The sequence below is a fragment of the Carassius carassius genome, chromosome 29 (genome assembly GCF_963082965.1).
Source record: "Carassius carassius chromosome 29, fCarCar2.1, whole genome shotgun sequence".
In the NCBI taxonomy this organism is placed as follows: Eukaryota; Metazoa; Chordata; class Actinopteri; order Cypriniformes; family Cyprinidae; genus Carassius; species Carassius carassius.
The window spans coordinates 26820098-26842542 of NC_081783.1; the positions used below are offsets into that span (position 1 = coordinate 26820098).

At 34.6% G+C, this 22445-nt stretch overlaps 1 protein-coding gene across 1 annotated transcript; it reads left to right on the plus strand.

Annotated features, from left to right (window-relative positions):
• The first annotated feature begins 4006 nt into the window (after positions 1-4006).
• On the plus strand, positions 4007-20476 carry LOC132109972 (histone RNA hairpin-binding protein-like). The gene is made up of 8 exons (XM_059516469.1): positions 4007-4165; positions 4876-4995; positions 5269-5373; positions 5506-5568; positions 8615-8764; positions 8872-9021; positions 17534-17645; positions 19347-20476. The coding sequence occupies exons 1-8, from the start codon at positions 4110-4112 to the stop codon at positions 19404-19406; spliced, it is 816 nt and encodes a 271-aa protein (XP_059372452.1). The 5' UTR covers positions 4007-4109; the 3' UTR covers positions 19407-20476.
• The last annotated feature ends 1969 nt before the right edge of the window (positions 20477-22445 follow it).

Sequence of the window (22445 nt, forward strand, 5' to 3'; positions counted from 1 at the left end):
AACAACAACAGCAACAAAAAAAAAAGATATATTAGCGTCTTAATTATTGGGTTGGCCGATCAGACGTCAGGGGTGTCCAGTGCCACCTTGGAGTCATGTGCCATGCTGATATCACACCATGTGATCGTATCAAACATAAAAAATAATAAAAATATAATAATAAAAAAATTATATATATATATATATATATATAAATATATATATATAAATATACACACACACACACACACACACACACACACACACACATATATATATATATATTCTTCAACAAATTTTTGTCTTTTGGAATCAGCATGCAAAATCCACAAAATTTTCCAAAAATCTGAGGGGGCATGTGCCTCAGTTTTAATCGGTCTTTGTCAGTCACGTGCGTTTATTATGTGTGACGTCACCAAGACGCCATTTTGAAGGTATCATTGCATTGAGCAGTGAACTGAAAGTGTACAGAGCCGTGCAATAAAGACGGTACCAAGATAAGCTCAGCAATTTTTTTGTAACCATAATTAATATAATTTGTCACTGATGATTAACAATTAACACTGATCCATACTACATGATGCAAAAAGTTGAGTGCTGCCTGCATCGCTGTCTCCATCGCATGTACTAGCTGAATAAATTAATAATAATAATATGTTCCTGTAGCTCAATTGGTAGAGCAATGCGTTATAAAGTGCAAGGTTAGGGGTTCGATTCCCCGGGAACACATGATATGTAAAAATTGATAGCCTGTATGAACTGTAAGTTGCTTTGGATAAAAGCGTCTGCTAAATGCATTAATTTAATTTAATAAAATGATTTGATGCTTCTGTCAAACATTTCTGATGACCCTTTCTGTATGGATTCTTAGAAGTGCTAGATGATCTCTAAAATACTATAGGGCTTGTAGGTGGAAGACATTTTGACACAGTGAATGGTTTCTCTGTGTAAATCTCAAAACAGTCTATATTATTGCTATTGTGTCCAAAGGATTTCACTAACTAGTGAGGCATAAATTTGTGCCTGTCACAGTTGTTTAAAATAGTGTTTGTGCAGGCAGATCCAATCTGAGGTGCATAAGGTAAACATAAGTATTTAAAATGAAGTGAGAATTTTCCTTATGTCTGACATAAAAAGCAGAATTAAGGCAATACAATTTTTTTATGGCAGGGATTCTCAACTCTAGCCCTCAGAGTACACTTCATATAGAATTTATCTCAAATCTCAACCAAACTCACTTGCTTGTAACTATTCTAGTTATCGTAAAGATCTTGGTTAGCCTCTTCAGGAGTATTTTATTAGGGTCGGATCTCAACTCTGCAATAAGGTGGACCTCAAGGGCCGGACTTTAATAAATAAAGGTTCCCAGGTTTGGAATACCTGTATAATGCTTTAATTTAAGATCACTGAAAAACTATCAGACATCCTGAGTTTATGCCACAGCAGTCAGTTTTCTTCCGTGCACACACAAGTAAGTTTCATTTAGTTAGTTTTACTGAGTGGTGGCCTGTGAGGCTGACCATCTCTTCCAGCCATCAGTGTTTAGCTGACCATCTCCAGCCTGGTGGGTCATTGTCTCAGCTGGCTGCAATGTTTTTTTTTTCTTAACTGCTCCCACTTACTCTTTAGTCACACCTAGCCTACTTATATGAAATGAAAATTTACAAAAATGTCAGTGCTTTTTAAAATTGTAAGAAATAAAAATGAGAAAAATCATTGTGTTTTATTGAAGTAATCAGTTTAAATTCCACTTGAGTTAAGTACAACCCCCCCCCCCCCCAAACAATATTTAGTTTCAGTAACATTAGTGAAATAAAATATCTATTTCCATTAAACAATCCATAAAACGATAAGACATTTATTTCATGGTAACGTTACATGACCCGTTTCTGCTCACATGCTCCATGGTTGTCTGTTTAATAGCACTGACCCTAGATAACGTGAATATAATGTTGGCTACTTCAGAAAACAGAAAATAAGCATATCTTATATCTTACTTACCTTTATGAAAATGTTGAGGGTAAACGAACATAAACAGAGATAATATGATTTTGCGTATCACCGCTGCAACCCAGGCCCTCTGACATAGCAATACCACTTGTTGTCTAGTCTTTTTTTTCAAGTGTGAGACCTAAAATATCTTTCTTCGTGGTGAGATTTTCACCTTTTCTATCATGTAATTCACTATTGCAGACTTTAACATACCAAGAACATACAATTTTAAATCAATTAAAAAAGACAATTCTCCAACTTCAGAACACCTTGGCTTTGATACCTTACAGGTAACAACAAGGTTGATTACCTTATGGTGGCGACACCTAAAATGCACTTTGATTCTTGTGAGTGTGACATCCCCTGACAAAGACCGATTGGCATGATGCCTCTGAATATGTTCTTGCTTAATGTTCATCTTTTTATTATTGCTGTTGTCTATTTTAAGCCAGTTATATAGTTATTTAATATAACTTATAAAAATACAAACAGTTCCAAAAAGAAAACATTTAACGCATTTAAGCATTTCTATACAACACTTTCGCTTTTTTATTTTCTTGCATCTTTTAGAGCCTCAATATAATGCTTAAGTTCAATTTTAAATAATATAATTTTAGGTTTATTATTATTCCATTTTGTTTTGTGTATATGGTATTTTCCATATATAAATATTAAGTTAATCACCAAATATTGCTCCAAAATATTTTTCTTATAAATATAACAAAAATATCTTTACCAGATAGTCAAATCTTTTTTTTTTTAATATATATATATATATATATATATATATATATATATATATATATATATATATATATATATATATATATATATATATATTTTAGTTTTAAATATTCAATGTATATCCAAAATGATTGGGTTCATTCAAAAATAAGTGTTTTATGGATTCCTCTTCTGAATTACAAAATATTAATGTGGTCTCCATTTTTCTAAAGAATTTTTGATACTGCTTGTCTTACTGGATAAATCAAATTAATAACTTTATTGGTGAGGTGGTATTTATTGGGTAAATTCCAGACATCTTTACACAAATGTTTGCATTTAGGCAATACTGTAGTTCTACATATTATATATATATATATATATATATATATATATATATATATATATATATATATATATATATATATTAAAAGCTATCATTTTCACACCATTAATACTTAACTAAACTATATATAAGGGAATGGGCTCAGAAGAATGTAAAAGTCATAAAAGTTGAATAAGGCCACTAGGAATGGCATCAAATACTACTGCAAATTCCTCAGCAGTTACAGGAATCTTGTAATGATATAGGAAGTAATTAAAGAGTGCATAATGCATACATTTAAAGAGCTGTCCTTTATTCTTAAATAATTGCCTCACCAAAATGATACCATTGTTGTACCAATTTCTGTAAAATAAAGATTTATTTTTAAACTTAATATATTTGTTGTTCCAAATCAAAATTGTACCTAGAACAACAACAACAACAACAACAAAAATGCTAAACACCCCAATTTATCAAAAATTAATTCAGGGATGATATTCCAAATTTTGTCTTTAGAGTTCAAGTAGTTCTTTATCCATTTGATCTTAAATACACAATTAGCAGTATTAAAGTCGAGTACATTTAGACCATCATCTTCAACCGGGTTACATAACTGTTCTTTTTAAATAATGTGGCCTGTTCTTGCAGATGAAATTGAACAACATAGTATCCACTTATTTTATAACAGATTGTGGAACGTCTAACGCAAGAGACGTATACACTAAGCGTGACATCCCTTCCGTTTTTTGGATAATAATAATCTTCCCTTTTAATGATTAATCTCTCATCCGTCGTTTTGTGGGCTTTGTCTGTTCGCGTTCCCGCCACAGCGTAATAAAAAGAACACTCGCGTGATATTACGCGCTAAAACACTTGATGCGATCTACACACAAAAGACTGATAGAAATGTTAAACACCGATGATTTGAAGATCGGCGGACGTGGGCAGGTCTTTGGGATAGGCCATTCAAAACACCGCCCCTCCAGTGTCATGTGACTTCGATGTTGACGTACACCGAGGGACATTGGCGCGGTTTAATCTAAACCCAGCAGCAGTTTGTGCGTAAGCTTTCTAATTTTTATTCGAAACAATGTCTGCCCATCAAAAATACAGATACGAAAACGATTGCAAACCTGATGAATACAGGTAAGAATTCGAGAAATATTTAGTCGTGGTTATAGTTGTTTTGTGTTTTATTACTCTGATTTAGCGGTTTGCTAGCAAGAGGCATTGTTTTGTGTACGTTAGTGCAGTAACGCTATTTAGTCTTTTTTACGCACTCCTTTTGACTTTAACTTTAACTTTTAAGCGCCAACACATAATTGCAAAAAGGAACGTGAAGGATCCAGCAGGTGTTTTGTTTAGAGTGTAAAATGAGCGCCAATAGAACGTCAAGATTGTAAGTAACTTAACTACGTTAGATTGAGAGATGAAGTAGTTTACTACTTAACATTTTATTTAGTTGTTATTTTGTGTTTTACTTAGCAGCTCGATCTCGTGTGTGTTGATGGGGGGTTATTTTGTGTCGCCGTGAAGACTTTTACTGTGAAATCAAGCATTTTCAAGATATAGATGAATACGTTGCTGTTTTGGTGTATAAATTGATTAAAAGGCGTTTATAATACAGCTGATTCTTGGTCAAATGTGTATAAAACGATTAATAAGTTTTAACATGAAATGCTTGTTCAGTAAAAAAAAAAAAAAAAACTAACAAATATAAAACAAATTTTTAATGGACGTGCTGCATACTGTTGCAGAATGTTCAAATAACGTGTACGAATCCTTTTTTACTTGGTTTACTAAAAAGAAAAAATAAAGAAAAAATGCTACTAACGTTAGTGTCTTTTATCTTGAAGGAACAAAGGCACTTCAAGATGGACCCATTGTAGGAAACGCGGTGCAGATGGTAATCTAAGAAAATCTCACGAGGTTGGAGAGTCTGACAAATGTTCACAGAGCTCACGCAGACAAGAAAGGTATTGATTTAAATGATGTTCCTTATATGATTCAAATAATATGCATAACAGACACTTATTTTCTCAAAAGTCAAATGGATTTCTTTTTTAATTTTGTGGTTGGCATTTTGTAGAGTATAACATGCATAAATTGTAAACTATTTGTTGATCAAATTAATATAAATTTTATGCTAGGATGAGGTCTAATCACATTCTGGTATACATACAATGTTTAGTGGTGACAAATTGAGTGGCAAAACTTTTATTTGTCTTTTTATTTATTATTTTCTGTAGTTTCACAACCCCAGAGAGTGAGGGACCTGTGTCCAGAGTAAAAAACTGGGGAGATGAGGTAGAGGCAGAGGAAATGCGTTCAAATGTCCAACGTGATATGCATCGGTCAGTTGCCTCTTTTGATTTTATTTTCAGTTTCAATAACTCTGTAAATATGAATGTAGTTTATTTTAATATAATGTAAATAAATAATTTATATCCTTTATAAACTGTTAATTAGTGATCTCTCTTTTTCAGATATAGAAGAAGGATTCTTGAAGCAGATTTTCCTCAAAGAGATAGAAAAGTCTCCTCTGGAAGGTTTGTGATTAAAGCAATGTAATTTTGCAAATTTGCAAAAAATGCAATTTGCTTTAAGTTTTCAAAAAGCTAGTGTAAAGTTTTCCGTGTCGCAACTTTCTGCTATTTCAGTCTAATATGTACATTTAAAAGTATGCAATTCATATGTTCATAAAGATGTTCACAAATCATAAAGACTGTATTCACTGTAACTTTGTGCTGCAATGAAAACATTGCAGTGTTTTTTGAGCATCTCGTTCATCTGAATGCAGGAACATTGGTGCAACCAATGGTGTGAGTTTAGGGTGGGACTTTGTGTTTGCATGAACAGTGTGGCAAACGAGGAAGTTTTTGGAAACCTGGTTCTTCCTCTTGGAATTCTTCTTCAACCCTCTACATTGCGAGTAAATCACTCACATATGTGACTAAACCTTCACTCTGGGCTACTAAATGATGTCTAATATTAGCCAATGGCCAATAAATTCTCAGATTTTACTCGCCAAACACTCTGATTGAGAGCTTCAGAGTTTCACTCTCCATCAGTGATCTGTGATTTTTTTTTCAGTTCATCTGAATGGATGTGCAGCGCACATGGGTTTTATGTATTTAATGTATCGTTATCTCTAGTGTGAAGATGCACACTTCACCATCGCTTTGTCTCACACACACGCAGAGAGAGAAAGAGAGACCGAATTGACGCTCCACATGTAAATTATATTCTCTGTTGTATTTTCCTGTCAAAATAATGTTGTTCCTTTTGAACTTTTAAGAACTGTCAGATTTTCTGGTAGTGGCATGAGCTAATGCACAGACGACAATCTCATTGGCTGGCGCTCACCTATTATCGTCCCTGTATTGATTTCAGCAAATTAGTTTGAGCTAATAATATTCATAAATCCAGTAACTCATTAATCCTTAGTGCGTTTTATATTTTTATTATAAATAGAATTTTTATCATTATCTAATCATTCCCAACACCACCACCAGTCCAGTTAAAATGACTAATATGCATTAAATCATGGTTATCACGTTTTAATTCTAATTACTAAATTTATATCATTAAATAATACTTTATTATCTCATAATGCTTGACAGACTGATGTAAAGAGTGTACTTTCAGTTATTTAAAAAAACTGCCATTTTACAAACAGTCTGGTGTATAAATATCAGTGAGTCAACTAAAAATGTACTATCCAATGGCGATTCAATTGTGCAGTGGTTTTCAACCTGTGGGCCGCGATGGTATTGCAGATGGGCCGCCAATTACTATTAAAAGAAATAATAATATTGTTCATATATGTAAAAAAGTAGAGTTGAAAAAGGTTGGGGACCACTGTTCTAGTGAAACGCATTTTTGAGGGCCTACACATCTTCCAATCCTCACAATACTTTGCACATGTGTCAGAACTGGCAAAAATTTACTTCTGATATAGGTTTCAGAAGTGGATGTGGCAAAATTGCTCGCCACCTGTAAAATTAAAATTGTATGCTCCTTGGGCTAAGTTTTACGTGCATGCATGAAAATCTGTACACACGTGTAACAGGCCATTACCTACAAAAAAAGTATTGTACCTGTCCACGCTCATGTAATTCCATACGCGCCCTGCACAAGCGGAGACAGTGAAGTGACTTCTCGCGTGTTGGATGAGAAACGAAACCGACTAAACTGACAAAACTGAAATGTTTTTTGTTTTTGTTTTTTTGTAAAGTGTAACTTGCAAACACGTTTGAAAAGCCAGAAGTAAATGTCAGTTCTGTATAAGATTATTATTTTTCTTTTACTTTAAAAATACATCTTATACAATACAAAAACGTAATTTGATTTAAAAATCACCTGCTGTAGCACACTGAAAAAAAGTGTTTCATTCATCCAATGAAAAAATTTTAGGGTACTGATTCACATCTATATTTTTTAACTTGAGCAAATAGTTATTTCTTTTTCATTGGCTCAAGTAAAAAAATATAGATGTGAATCATTACTCTAGATTTTTTTAATTGGACGAATGAAACTCAATGAAACACATCTTTTATTCGCACAAACATTATTTGATTTTAACATTTTGGAATAATTTATATAGCATACATTTTTTTATTCTCACTGGTAAAGCTTTTTTTTTTTTTTTTTAAACCAAATTTTAAAACTAAAACAAATACTGAATGTTGATTAAGAAACATCTTATTGAATGTGTGTTGATTGTGTTGTTTGGATTGTAGAACTATGCATTTGTTGCCTTTAATTTCACATGGTTCCAGTTAATCTTTTAATTTTAAGGCCAGTTATAGTTTCAGCACAATTCAAATACAAAAGCTAAATGCTGATGTCTGTACCATCTATGTTTGTATTGAATGTAGGCTATTTACTGTGCAGTTACTGCCGTTAATTTCAGATGGTTACAGTTATTGTTTTCAATAGCCAAAATCCAGTTTGGCCTATTAAATACCAAATAAACATCTTATGCATACTTTCCTCCTTTCTTGTTTGTTGCATAAAAAAATTAAATCGGAATCCTTAAAAAAATCGGTGTCGGGATCGGCCATGAAAAATCATGATCGTTCATCCCTAATCAGCAAGTTCTAAATACACTGACAACATGCTAAAAACATACTAAAACATGCTAGAAGCACTTAGCTTAGTGCTAAAGTATGTTTTTAATGCAGTGAAACAGGAAGTTAATATAACTCAGGCATGCGGTGTCCAATATGGCCCATATTTAACAAGTTTGATAAGAGTCCTACCCTGAATGCACCTACATGTCCGTATTTGATTTTAGTTATAGCGCCACCTGCTGGCAACAGGAAGTGACATGTTGAACATGGTTATAGACTTCTAGCAACACAGTAAAATATGCCATTGTGTGCTTAACATGCTAGAAATATTCTCAAATATGCTAGCAACACTTACTAAGTGCTAAAGCATGCTATCAATACTATGAAACAGGAAGTTGTTGTAACTCATGCATACAATGCCCAATCTTTTTTCTTTTTCTTTTATATACAGTTCCATTAGGTGTCACTTGTACAACAGTCATGTCTCGAGTTGTAACCCAAGCTTTTCATGTTTCACCAGTTCTGACTCCAGAGACTCGAAAGATTCCAAAGAATCTCCTGCTAAAGGTGACATCGAGACAGACGAGACCACTCTCATAAGGAGACAAAAACAGATTAATTATGGGAAAAACACTCTTGCATATGATAGATACATTAAAGAAGTTCCCAAGTGAGTGAGATTATCATGATTGTTTTAAAACTAAATCCTCTTGTAAATGATTTGTGCCTTCTATAAACTTTAAAAAATATTTAATAATATTTTAACCATTATTTTAGGCTTATGAGACAGCCCGGTGTTCATCCAAAGACTCCAAACAAATTCAAGAAGTACAGCCGACGCTCCTGGGACCAGCAAATTAAACTGTGGCGTGTCAAACTTCACGCGTGGGATCCACCTGCAGAAGAGGGAAGCGACCTGCAGCAGATGTAAGCTTCTTTGTCTTGATAAACTAAACTACTACAATATCCTAAAGGAACAATATTTTTTATGATTGGTCCAGCAAAGTGGCAACACCGTGATTAATTGTAACCCGTGCTGGCAAAATAAGTCGGCATGTACAGGGTCTAATGAGCTACAGGCTAAAGAAGTAAATTAAAAATTTAAGTTTTGGTCAAATTTGAGGTTTTTGCAAAAATGATTTCAGAGTTTCAGCAGCAACAGCAAAGGCTCGTTCACATCTTGATTTCAATTTAGCCTAAGGAACATTAATTAGTCTCTGGTTTGAAGACCTAAGAGACCTTCCAGAGTTTTGGGCAGATATTAAATCAGACAAATATACAGGTTTAGCCCTTTAAACCTTTAAAAACCAGCAGCAGTACTTTATAATCAATTATATATCGAATTGGGAGCCAATGCAAAGATATTAATACTGGGGTAATGTGTTCTTGTTTACCCAAACAGTAAGGAGCCTAGCAGCTGCATTTTGTAATATTTGAAGTGAATTAAGAGATGCTTGATTAATAGCCATATAAAGTAGCGGCCCTAGTACTGAGCCTTGAGGTACTCATACTGCACTTGTGATCGATAGGATACATCTTCATTCACTGCTACGAACTGATGGCGGTCATATAAGTACGATTTAAACCATGCTAATGCACTTCCACTGATGCCAACAAAGTGTTCAAGTCTATGCAAAAGAATGTTGTGGTCAATTGTGTCAAACGCAGCACTAAGATCCAATAAAACTAATAGAGAGATACACCCACGATCAGATGATAAGAGCAGATCATTTGTAACTCTAAGGAGAGCAGTCTCAGTACTATGATACGGTCTAAATCCTGACTGGAGATCCTCACATATACCATTTTTCTCTAAGAAGGAATATAATTGTGAGGATACCACCTTTTCTAGTATCTTGGACAGAAAAGGGAGTTTCGACATTGGTCTATAATTAACTAGTTCTTTGGGGTCAAGTTGTGGTTTTTTGATGAAAGCCTTAATAACAGCCAGTTTGAAGGTTTTGGGGACATATCCTAATGACAATGAGGAATTAATAATAGTCAGAAGAGGATCTATGACTTCTGGAAGCACCTCTTTTAGGAGCTTAGATGGTATAGGGTCTAACATACATGTTGTTGGTTTAGATGATTTAACAAGTTTATACAATTCTTCCTCTCCTATAGTAGAGAATGAGTGGAACTGTTCCTCAGGGGGTCTATAGTGCACTGTCTGACGTGATACTGTAGCTGACGGCTGAATGGTTGCAATTTTATCTCTAATAGTATCAATTTTAGAAGTAAAGCAGTTCATAAAGTCATTACTGCTGTGGTGTTGGGAAATGTCAACACTTGTTGAGGCTTTATTTTTCGTTAATTTAGCCACTGTATTGAATAAATACCTGGGGTTATGTTTGTTTTCTTCTAAAAGAGAAGAAAAGTAATCGGATCTAGCAGTTTTTAATGCTTTTCTGTAGGAAATTCGAAAAAGCCACCCCATATTATTTCATAAACTCGAAGTTTATCTTTTTTTCCACTTTCTTTTGGCGCTTCTACAGTCCTGTCTAAGAACACGACTATCCTCACTGAGCCAGGGCTCAGCCTTTGGTTTGTGTTGCTTGGCTTTTTTAGGAGCCAGAGAGTTTAAAATATTAGTTTGTGATGATTGAAGTGGTGCAGACTATCTTAATTATTTTTATACGATTGGATGATTGGGATACCTCCTTAAAAACAGCTGAAACTCAGTGATCGCTCGCAGCCAACAAACAGCCGTATTACAGGAGTCAATAAGGCTCAAAAATTCTCTGTTTAAGAGATTAGCTGGGTAACACATGCATGTTAAAATCCCCAAGGATTAAATGACTATCAAAATTGGTGATGATTCCCCCTAAAAAGTCTGAAAACTCGTTAATAAAGCCGTTATGTGGTTTAGGTGGACCAGTGGTGGACGAAGTGCACAAATCAATTACTTGAGTAAAAGTACAGATAGATATAATAAAATATTACTCCAGGAAAAATGACTCCTTTTTCAAATTTTACTCGAAAGTAGAAGTACAAAAATACTTTATTTTATATTTGTATGTACTTAAGTAAAACAGGACAGAAAGATAGATTTAGCAATTTGAATAGGCTACTTAATTTAATTTTATATTGGCACATATATTTTATAATCCTACTGCTCAAAATACCTGTGATTTTCCCAAAATAACCACTTTATGGAGTCCAGATCTATTTTTGTTGTTGATGATATGGACTATGTTGATGAGTGTTCACTTTAAAGTGTACACTGCAATGTACCTGAGAGAAAACAAGAGTTGACCATCTGATTTTCACCAGTAAGAAAAAAGTGTTTTAAAGGTTTTTTTTGTAGAAAATCAGTTGTAATGATATATAACATGAGAATAAAGCATGAAATAAGGAACAACATTTTAAGGAAAATATAATTATATTTTCATAATAATTTTTCCTCCTCAAATCATGTCTGTGTTGTAAAAACGCCCCTAGCCAATTGCCCCCAGAGGGCATTAATTCTCACTTTGATAATTACTTTAGTTACCATGTTCTGAACATCACACCCTTTCTTTTTCCCCCAGTAATCTAGGTGGTTGAATAAAAATATTTATCAAAATTGGTGATGATTCCCCCTAAAAAGTCTGAAAACTCGTTAATAAAGCCGTTATGTGGTTTAGGTGGACCAGTGGTGGACGAAGTGCACAAATCAATTACTTGAGTAAAAGTACAGATAGATATAATAAAATATTACTCCAGGAAAAATGACTCCTTTTTCAAATTTTACTCGAAAGTAGAAGTACAAAAATACTTTATTTTATATTTGTATGTACTTAAGTAAAACAGGACAGAAAGATAGATTTAGCAATTTGAATAGGCTACTTAATTTAATTTTATATTGGCACATATATTTTATAATCCTACTGCTCAAAATACCTGTGATTTTCCCAAAATAACCACTTTATGGAGTCCAGATCTATTTTTGTTGTTGATGATATGGACTATGTTGATGAGTGTTCACTTTAAAGTGTACACTGCAATGTACCTGAGAGAAAACAAGAGTTGACCATCTGATTTTCACCAGTAAGAAAAAAGTGTTTTAAAGGTTTTTTTTGTAGAAAATCAGTTGTAATGATATATAACATGAGAATAAAGCATGAAATAAGGAACAACATTTTAAGGAAAATATAATTATATTTTCATAATAATTTTTCCTCCTCAAATCATGTCTGTGTTGTAAAAACGCCCCTAGCCAATTGCCCCCAGAGGGCATTAATTCTCACTTTGATAATTACTTTAGTTACCATGTTCTGAACATCACACCCTTTCTTTTTCCCCCAGTAATCTAGGTGGTTGAATAAAAATATTTGGACCAACAAGCTTGCTAGTTAGACCGTTAGTATCAGCTAACAATATTTACTTATTTCCAGTAAGAAAATAAGTGATAAGTCCAGTACTGTTGATAAACAATATTAAAACAGATGTCACATAGGATATGTGTAGCATTTAAAAAAAAACGTATAACATTACGTCAGCAGGGAATTTGAATGTGCATGAGTTATTTTATTTAATCTGTGTTATTTTTACCTGAAACAGAGACACTGATGTGTCTGCATTCAAGCATTTCAGTGGGTTTAAATAGATCACTTTTTACAGCAGATTTAGTTCACAAACAACTGACAGTTTTGACCGAAATATGATTTAAAGTTACAATAATCCTAAATTTTGACATTAATAACTTAATTTTAACAGCAACAGACACGCGCACGCTCACAAGGTCTCTCGGTTCTTACTTGTGAATTCAATTCACTGGAGACTCACTTGAATCAGTGAGTTGTCGACTCTTGAACAACTGCAATCGGATCATTCTAGTCAAGTCACCTTTATTTTTATAGCGCTTTAACCTGTTAGCCAGCACCCTCCACTATGGGACTCACAGCTGAAAGTGCTCTACCTAACTTATAATTGTAATACTTTCCTACTTTAGTGCATTACAAACATAATTTTGGTGTCTTTGGAAAGAAGACCCTTTGGGCTTTACTTTTTATCAACCAGATTTGATAATGCTCAAAAATATGAAAAGTTTGATATAAAAATACATGAAATGAGTCCTGGTGCGATCTAAGTAATGGGTTGATAGTCACATGTATCATGAGTTTCTATTTCAAATCTGAATAAGATATCATGAAAAATGAGACTCCTGCAAATATTTTTTTGAGACTGTCTTCACCCCCACTCCCCCCTAAATATAAAAAATATATTTACCAACAGTATTAAAGCCTTCTACAAACTATTTAGTCAGTAAACATACCACTGCATAGTTTTTTTTTTCAATTATAAAACACTAGACAGAAACTAAGACATCATATAAGTGATTTATTTGAGCACTAGAAAAAATACAATAAGAATAATTTGAGTAAGAAAAATAAGAAAAGTAAAAAAAGATTTAACTTTGTTTGCCGATTACAGAAAATCTTGAGATTGCTAGAAATGCAGCATTTACAATGAATTACGGTGCAAATTAGTGCTGATGTGCTGATGGCCACATACAGATGGTAATAACACAAATGGGCCATAAAGTAAATAATCCACTCTCACTCTTCATTTATACGCATTCACTTTGATAGCCATGATCATACAGTAATAGCGAGCTGATTTGGGCTGATTTGCACTCAAACAGATGGTAATCATGCAGATACATTGACATTCAACATAAAACACACTCTCACATATATAAAAACTGTAAAACAAAGAAAGAAAGGCGATCGCTATAAGTTCCGCCTCCATCAGCTGACGGGTGCATCAGAGCGCGTCACGAGCCGTCACGAGGGAGCGCCAAAATTCAAATATACTATCTTTCGCCTTTCTTTCATTCATTCTTTTTTCCGGTGGATTGTCTCATTCTGTTTGTGACACTGTACGCTGCAAAACCATACAGTTTTTTTTACTACCAAGACGCAGTTTCTGACATTGAGTTATTCCATAACAGACGCAAACAGTTCTGTCGCTGAAGAACTGAAATGTAAACAAAGGAATTATGATCCATATTACAACGTTATTGCTTCAAGAACTGAAATGTAAACAAAGGAATTATGATCCATATTACAACGTTATTGCTTCAAGAACTGAAATGTAAACAAAGGAATTATGATCCATATTACAACGTTATTGCTTCGTTGGACTAAACGTGCTCCATGAGATAGCCTAACCTTTCTAACTAAACCGGGATTTACAGCTGTGGATGTGTTTGACTCGTTATTACGATGGATCTGGTATGTATTGCGCTTCCATTATTCAAGTGTTTGTGTACTGCATACACAAATGTAGCAAATACAGTCTTTATAAGCTTTCCATTGAAAAACTGCGATCTGTCGTCGATGCTTGAGGCTTAGATCTTTATAATGATACATAGTTTGTGAAGATTAAATTTGTCCCACTTCATTTATTTGTAAACACTGACACGTGCGACTTTAGGGGCGTTCAGGACGGCCGCGTTCTGGTGCTGGCTAACAATTTAAAGAAATTACATTGCGTCAAAGCAACTGAACAACATTAATTTGGAAAACTGAGTCAATAATGCAAGATGACAGTTAAAGGCAGTTCATCATTGAATTCAGTGATGTCATCTCTGTTCAGTTTAAATAGTCTGTGCATTAATTTGCAATTAAGTCAACGATACCGCTGTAGATGAAGTGTGATCACAACTAAGCAAGCCAGAGGCGACAGCGGCAAGGAACCAAAACTTCATCGGTGACAGAATGGAGAAAAAAAACCTTGATAGAAACCAGGCTCAGTTGGGGGGCCAGTTCTCCTCTGACCAGACGAAACCAGCAGTTCAAATTCCAGGCTGCAGCAAAGTCAGATTGTGCAGAAGAATCATCTGTTTCCTGTGGTCTTGTCCTGGTGGTTGTCTGAGACAAGGTCTTTACAGGGGATCTGTATCTGGGGCTCTAGTTGTCCTGGTCACCACTGTCTTTCAGGGCTGTAGGGGTCCTTTCTAGGTGCTGATCCACCATCTGGTCTGGATACATACTGGATCTGGGTGACTGCAGTGACCCTCTGATCTGGATACAGACTGGATCTGGTGGCTACGGTGACCTCGGAACAAGAGAGAAACAGACTAACATTAGCGTAGATGCCATTATTCTAATGATGTAGCAAGCACATCGGGTGTTATGGGAAGTGTTCCCGGTTCCGGTTTACCTAATTGATGCAGCCTAAAAATCCTTTAATGGATTTGGATATTAGAAGCATATTAGTATGTTATGTGTAAACCAGGTTATAGAGATGGGTCTTTAATCTAGATTTAAACTGCAAGAGTGTGTCTGCCTCCTGAACAATGTTAGGTAGATTATTCCAGAGTTTAGGCGCCAAATAGGAACAGGATCTGCCACCCGCAGTTGATTTTGATATTCTAGGTATTATCAAATTGCCTGAGTTTTGAAAACGCAGCAGACATGGAGGATTATAATGTAACAAGAGCTCATTCAAATTCTGAAGTGCTAAACCATTCAGGGCTTTATAAGAAGCAATATTTTAAAATCTATACGATGTTTGATAGGGAGCCAGTGCAGTGTTGACACGGCTAGGCTAATATGGTCATACTTCCTGGTTCTAGTAAGAACTCTTGCTGCTGCATTTTGGACTAGTTGTAGTTTGTTTACTAAGCGTGCAGAACAACCACCCAATATATCATTACAATAATCTAGCCTTGAGGTCATAAATGCATGGATTAACATTTCTGCATTTGACATCGAGAGCATAGGCCGTAATTTAGATATATTTTTGAGATGGAAAAATGCAGTTTTACAAATGCTAGAAACGTGGCTTTCTAAGGAGAGAATGCTATCAAATAGCACACCTAGGTTCCTATCTGATGGCGAAGAATTGACAGAGCAGCCATCAAGTCTTAGACAGTGTTCTAAGTTAATACATGCAGAGTTTTTAGGTCCTATAATTAACACCTGTTTTTTTCAGAATTTAGCAGTAAGAAATTAGTCGTCATCCAGTTTTTTTTTTTAAATCGACAATGCATTCCATTGGTTTTTCAAATTGGTGTGTTTCACCGGATATTAAATGGATATTAAAATCACCAACTATTAAAACTTTATCTGCAGCCAGAATGAACTCAGATGTAAAATCACCAAACTCTTTAATAAAGTCTGTATGGTGCCCTGGTGGCCTGTATACAGTAGCTAGTACAAACATCACAGGGAATTTATCATTAACATTTGTTTCTCTGGATAATGTTATATGAAGCACCATTACTTCAAATGAGTTATACTTGAAGCCTGCCCTCTGAGAAATCCTGAAAAGATTGTTATAAATTGAAGCAACACCTCCCCCTTTGCCTTATGGACGCATGTTTATAACAGTAATCTTGGGTGGTGGACTCATTTAAAATAATGTTATCATCAGGTTTTAGACAGGTTTCTGTCAAGCAGAGCACATCTAGATTGATCAGTGATCATATTATTTTACAAAAAGTGTTTTTGTAGAAAGGGATCTGATATTTAATAAGCCAAGCTTTATCATTTGTTTATACTTATTGCTTCTGTTTTTTGTTTGTTGAACCTCAATTAAATTGTTACTCTTAAATTGGTTTGGACGTTTTTTGTATTTTCTAGTTCGGGGAACAGACACCGTCTCTACAGTGTGATATCTAGGTAAAAGAGTCTCTATATGCTGAGAGTTAACTGACCTCTGTGACGTGAGGCAGCTAGCAGATGGTCGGTATAGCCAGTTTGTCTGCTTCCTGACCTGGGCCCCAGTTAGTCCCCAGTCTAATTCTAATTCGTAAATGAATCATTTGGTGCGATTTGCGATCTGATTTAAAAGATTAATTGAAAAGACTACGTTCATTCGTGAATCAGAAACTACTTCTTCGTCTCAGAGCATGTGATATGTTATAAGGAGTAACGATATGTTTTATGATTTGTAGTGAAGTAAAAAGTATTATCTTATGCTTTGGAATGTGAAGTAAAAGTTGCTCAAAATAAAACTACTCCAGTAAAGTACAGATACAATGTCTATATGTGAAATATGAAAGCAAATAGACCTATGATTATGAATATATGGTTTCTGTATATGGTTTTTATGTTGCTAATGTTTTTTTTATTTTTTTTTATTTTTTTATGATGCATGACAAGCAGGGAGTGTTCAATCCATTATAAAACATACAAAGAGCACATGCCTGTCTATTACATAGTTCTTTCTTGTGTGGGTAATCAAGCGAGCTGCAGAGATTTGACCATATTGTAGTCATTTGATTTGATATTATTAGCTGACAGACCATAAAGAAGTGAATTACAGTAATCAAGTTGAGGTGTGACGAAGGCATGTGTAACCATTTCGGCATCCTGCAGACAGAGAGGATCAAATAGGAGAGTGTTTGTAGTTCATGCATATTTTCTGCAGATCACAATTATTGTTTTATGAGATTGTTTTTTTAAATGTAATTCAATGTTTTACTTTACCCCTGTTATTGAAACAGAGAAGAGATTGACCTTGGTGAAATAATGGACTTTGAATTGGATGTGGAGTGTTCAGCGGATACTGAATCCCAATGTCCGACATCCAGTGGAGCATTGCTGTCTTTGGCAGAGGTAATTGTCTGTGTATCTCTCTCTCTCTCTCTCTCTCTTTAGAAATAAATTATTTTTTTTGATTTAACAACATATATTCTACAATGGATGATAGAATAATAGAATATAATTTTTTTTTATGTGATTTATATTATATATTTCTATATTAATATAATTATATTTATATTTATATTAATTGTATATAATTATATTTAAATAAATTATTATATAATTTTATTTATATTCATTATACTATTTTAAAAGTGATTTTAAATCACTATTTAAATGAAGGGTCACTTTTTGCACCAGTATCTTGAGTTTTAGGGCATAACTGCATTTATGGAACAGTTGCCATTTATTTTTATTTTATATTAAATGCAACACTTTACGCCGTTTTCAAATTTATCGACTTTGGAGAGCGTTTTTAAAAAGCTCAGTTTTCCTTGATAAAAACGCCGTCTCAGTGTGGACAGAAGGCCAAACGGAGAGAAAAAGATGCATATTCAAATGAAAACGTATTAGTGTGGACATGGCCTTAAATAGGACCTACCTGACAAATTGAAGTAGACCAAAAGATCCTCAAAAGCTAGACATCATGCAGAGATCCAAAGAAATTCAGAAACAGAAATTCAGAAAAGTAATTGAGATCTATTAATCTGGAAAAGGTTATAAAGCCATTTCTAAAGCTTTAGGATTCCAGCGAAACCACAGTGAGAGCTTTTATACACAAATGGCAAGAACATGGAACAGTGGATAACCTTTCCAGGAGAGGCCGGCCGACCAAAATTACCCCAAGAGCACGACGACTCATCCAAGAGGTCACAAAAGACACCATAACATCCAAAGAACTGCAGGCCTCCCTTACCTCAGTTAAGGTCAGTGTTCATGACTCCACCATAAGAAAGAGATAAAGAACATCATACCAACAGTAAAATATGGTGGTGGTAATGTGATGGTCTGGGGCTGTTTTGCGGCTTCAGGACCTGGAAGACTTGCTGTGATAAATGGAACCATGAATTCTGCTGTTTACCAAGAAATCCTGAAGGAGAATGTCCGCCCATCTGTTTGTGACCTCAAGCTGAAGCGAACTTTAGTTCTGCAGCAGGACAATGATCCAAAACACACCAGCAAGTCCACCTCTGAATGGCTGAAGAAAAACAAAATGACTTTGGAGTGGCCTAGTCAAAGTCCTGACCTGATTTTTGAGATGCTAAGACATGACCTTAAAAAGGCGGTTTAAAGCTCCAATGTGGCTGAATTACAACAATTCTCCATAGATGAGTGGACCAAAATTTCTCCAGCACTTGGTTGAAGTTGTTGCTGCTAAGGGTGGCCCAACCAGTTATTCGGTTTTGGGGGCAAACACTTTTTCACACAGGGCCATGTCGTTTTGGATTTTGTTTTCCCTTAATAAAAACCTTAATTTAAAAACTGCATGTTGTGTTCACTTGTTATCTTTTAGTAATATTTAAATTTGTTTGATGATCTGAAACATTAAAGTGTGGCAAACGTGCAAAAAAAAAAAAAGAAATATATATATATATATATATATATATATATATATATATATATATATAGGGATTTGGTATCATAGGATTGGTTCTTGTGACATCCCTAGTTGATAGTTGACTAGGGATGGCCATTAGTACTCAGAAATGACATTTCATTACCAACTTTTTTTCTTTTCTTTTTTTTTCACAACTTTATCATCTTGTGTTACAGGATTCATTTGCAGGAACCCCTAAAAAGATGATGAAAATTGAGGATGCTGAAATGTCATGAGCAACTACACTGAGATCCAGTCTCTAATGAGAGAACTCCTGAGCAGCTGAATTGTTTTAATACACTGGTCGCCTTACCGTTTTGAGCATTATTGTAAAATTATTTCAACAGGTTCTGGTATTTTATTGGTAGCACAGGTTTTGACAGATTATTAAAGAGAAGGTTTTGTCCGTATCACTGAATCCAAACTGTTATTTTCCATTTTTATTTTATTTTTGGGTCTTCAAAAGAAAATGTAAATGTGTAAATTTTGTAATTGTTGAATTTTCTATTGTGGTAATCAATTTAGTGCTCAGTGGACATTCTCTTGTATTTATCAGTTTGTTGGATCTCAGGGAGGGTTCACAACAAATTTCCAATGTTAAAATGTTTTGGGTTTTAAGTGTTCTTTTAGACTTTTTTTTTTTTTTTTTTTTTTTTACTTGTTAACTTGTATTTTATTAAGAAATTTTTGAAAATAAATATTGATTGGAATGACCAAATAGTTGTCAGTTATTTAATATAGAATGTATATAATTGAATATGCTTAGCTTTTAAGACCTTGGTATGAAGTAAAATTAAAAGTCAATTTTTTTGTACAATCTTTTGGATTCCAGTCAAATGGAGCCCTTAAATGCAACAAATGTTTGGAATCACAAGGAAATACTTATTTGGTAATGAAATTGGTACTTTTACTCTTTAACGTTACATTGAAGTGCTGTTTTCTCTTCAGTGATGCAAATGACTTTCTCAATATTTTGTATCTGGCTTTACATGGTTAAGATTGAAACTGAGCTTATTTGTTATAGTATGCAGCATAAAAGGGTATACTCCAATACACCCTTTTTTTCTAAATGATTGTTAATACATTTCAAGGAAATAATACAAATCTGAAGTGTATTATTGTACTTATTTCTCTGTATTATGTACTTAATATCAATTAGCCAGGTTTTTTTTTTTTTTAAATAAAAGGTTTGGAGAAATGAGTATGCCATTGATTAAATTCAACAAATGTAATATTCTAATTAGTGCTGGGCAATAATAAATCACAATGATTCGCATCCAAAATAAACACTTTTGTTTATATAAAATATGTGTGTACTTTGTATATTTACATTTAGTCATTTAGCTGATGGTTTTATCCAAAGTGACTTGGAAGCAATCAAAATTAACAAAAGAGTAATATGCAAGTGTTATAATAAGTCTCCGTTAGCTTGGTGCAGTACATATAACAAGTTTTCATATTATTATAAATATAGAAGATAAACCAATAACATAGAAAAAGAATAGAGCAAGCTAGTGTTAGAGACTTGCTTTTTGTTAATTGTGTCATAGAAATAAAACCGAATACAAAAAGAATAGAGAAGCTAGTGGTGGTCCAAAAAAAAAACATTATTTAGTGCCATATATGTCCATATGCAACTACGGTGAACTGGCATACACACACATTGAGACAGCCAAACACTACAGTGTTTTCTTTACATTCCTTCAAACAGTAAGACAGTTACCACCACACCACGTAGGTAAAATGAAAAATTGAACATTACAAACAAACCACAAATACAAACAAGGCCCAGTGCTTAGAATCAACCATTTAATTATGTTCTCTCTCTCTCTCATCACTTGCTGTACTCTCTATCTTTCATCACTTGCTGTTGTCTTTCTCATCACTTGCTGTTGTCTCTCTCGCATCACTTGCTGTTGCCTCTCTCTCATCACTTGCTGTTCTCTTTATCTCTCATCACTTGCTGTTGTCTCTCTTTCTCATCACTTTCTGTTGTCTCTCTCTCTCTCTCTCTCTCTCTCTCTCTCTCTCTCTCTCTCTCTCATCACTTGCTGTTGTCTTTCTCATCACTTGCTCTTGTCTCTCTCATCACTTGCTGTTGTCTCTCTCTCATCACTTGCTGTTCTCTTTATCTTTCATCACTTGCTGTTGTCTCTCTCTCTCATCACTTGCTGTTGTCTCTCTCATCACTTGCTGTTCTTTCCATCTCTCATCACTTGCTGTTGTCTCTCATCTCAATTTTTTTTTTCTTGATTTTCTGGCAGAGAAGTCCTTAATGAGGCCGGAAAAATCCAATTTGAATGTGTCTAAAATAGCAAGGAGACATTTAATTATTTATTAATAAACTGGTGTTTTCTGTGTCGCTGCAAAGATGAAGTTGACAATGTGGTCTCGCCATGAACGCCAGAGAGAAATGCACATTTCACATGGATTACATTACATATTCAGAGATTAGCCTATTTATTTTGGTTTTGAATATTTAGACATTTCATTGTGCAATGCAAGTGATCTTGTGGGCACCTTATTACATTGTCTGCTATTGGCAATTGATAATTGGTTGATAAAACATTGATCAAAATTAAGATACAATTTATATAAAACGAAAATCTTTTAAAAAAGAGACTACAAAACAAAACTTGTGGTCAAAATGTTTTACCCGTGTCTCCAGACATATTCCGCATCTCATGTATCATATCTTTCTCATGCTGCATGCTCACTTTCATAATCAACATTGATTAAATTAGAAAAAACATAATGACGTCACATATTTTCCAACCCAGCCCTCAGCCCTGTTGCAACCGTCATTGTTTTAAGTACCTTAAATGGGCACATACAGTCTCGGAGTCATTGCTTCAACCAGGAGATGAAGAGAACTGAGATCCATATCACCTAGCACATCTTCGTCTCTGCCACCCCAGGGTGCTAGCACGACCAGTGCCATTGCTAGGAGGGTGCCAGCGCCTCTGCCTCGCGAGTGGATGATAGCCCTGAACACGTCTAGCAATGGTATAACTTTAGTGGTAGTATACCTTTAGTTAAGTTATACCTTAAGAGTCGGGAAACGCAGCCCAGGTATGATGAGCACAAGGTCTGCAGTGACCCTCTGATCTGGATACAGACTGGATCTGGTGGCTACGGTGACCTCAGACTAATATTAGCGTAGATGCCATTCTTCTAATAATGTAGCAAGTACATCGGGTGCTATGGAAATGTTCCCGGTTCCGGTTTACCTAATTAATGCAGCCTAAAAATCCTTTAACGAATTTGGATATTAG

What these genes read in the sequence shown, in the direction of transcription:
- LOC132109972 (XM_059516469.1), top strand. Translation starts at nt 4,110, where the DNA reads ATGTCTGCCCATCAAAAATACAGATACGAAAACGATTGCAAACCTGAT. An exon ending in AGCTCACGCAGACAAGAAAG is followed by an intron (nt 4,996 to 5,268) that starts GTATTGATTTAA and finishes TATTTTCTGTAG; the next exon opens with TTTCACAACCCCAGAGAGTG. An exon ending in AGAAAAGTCTCCTCTGGAAG is followed by an intron (nt 5,569 to 8,614) that starts GTTTGTGATTAA and finishes ATGTTTCACCAG; the next exon opens with TTCTGACTCCAGAGACTCGA.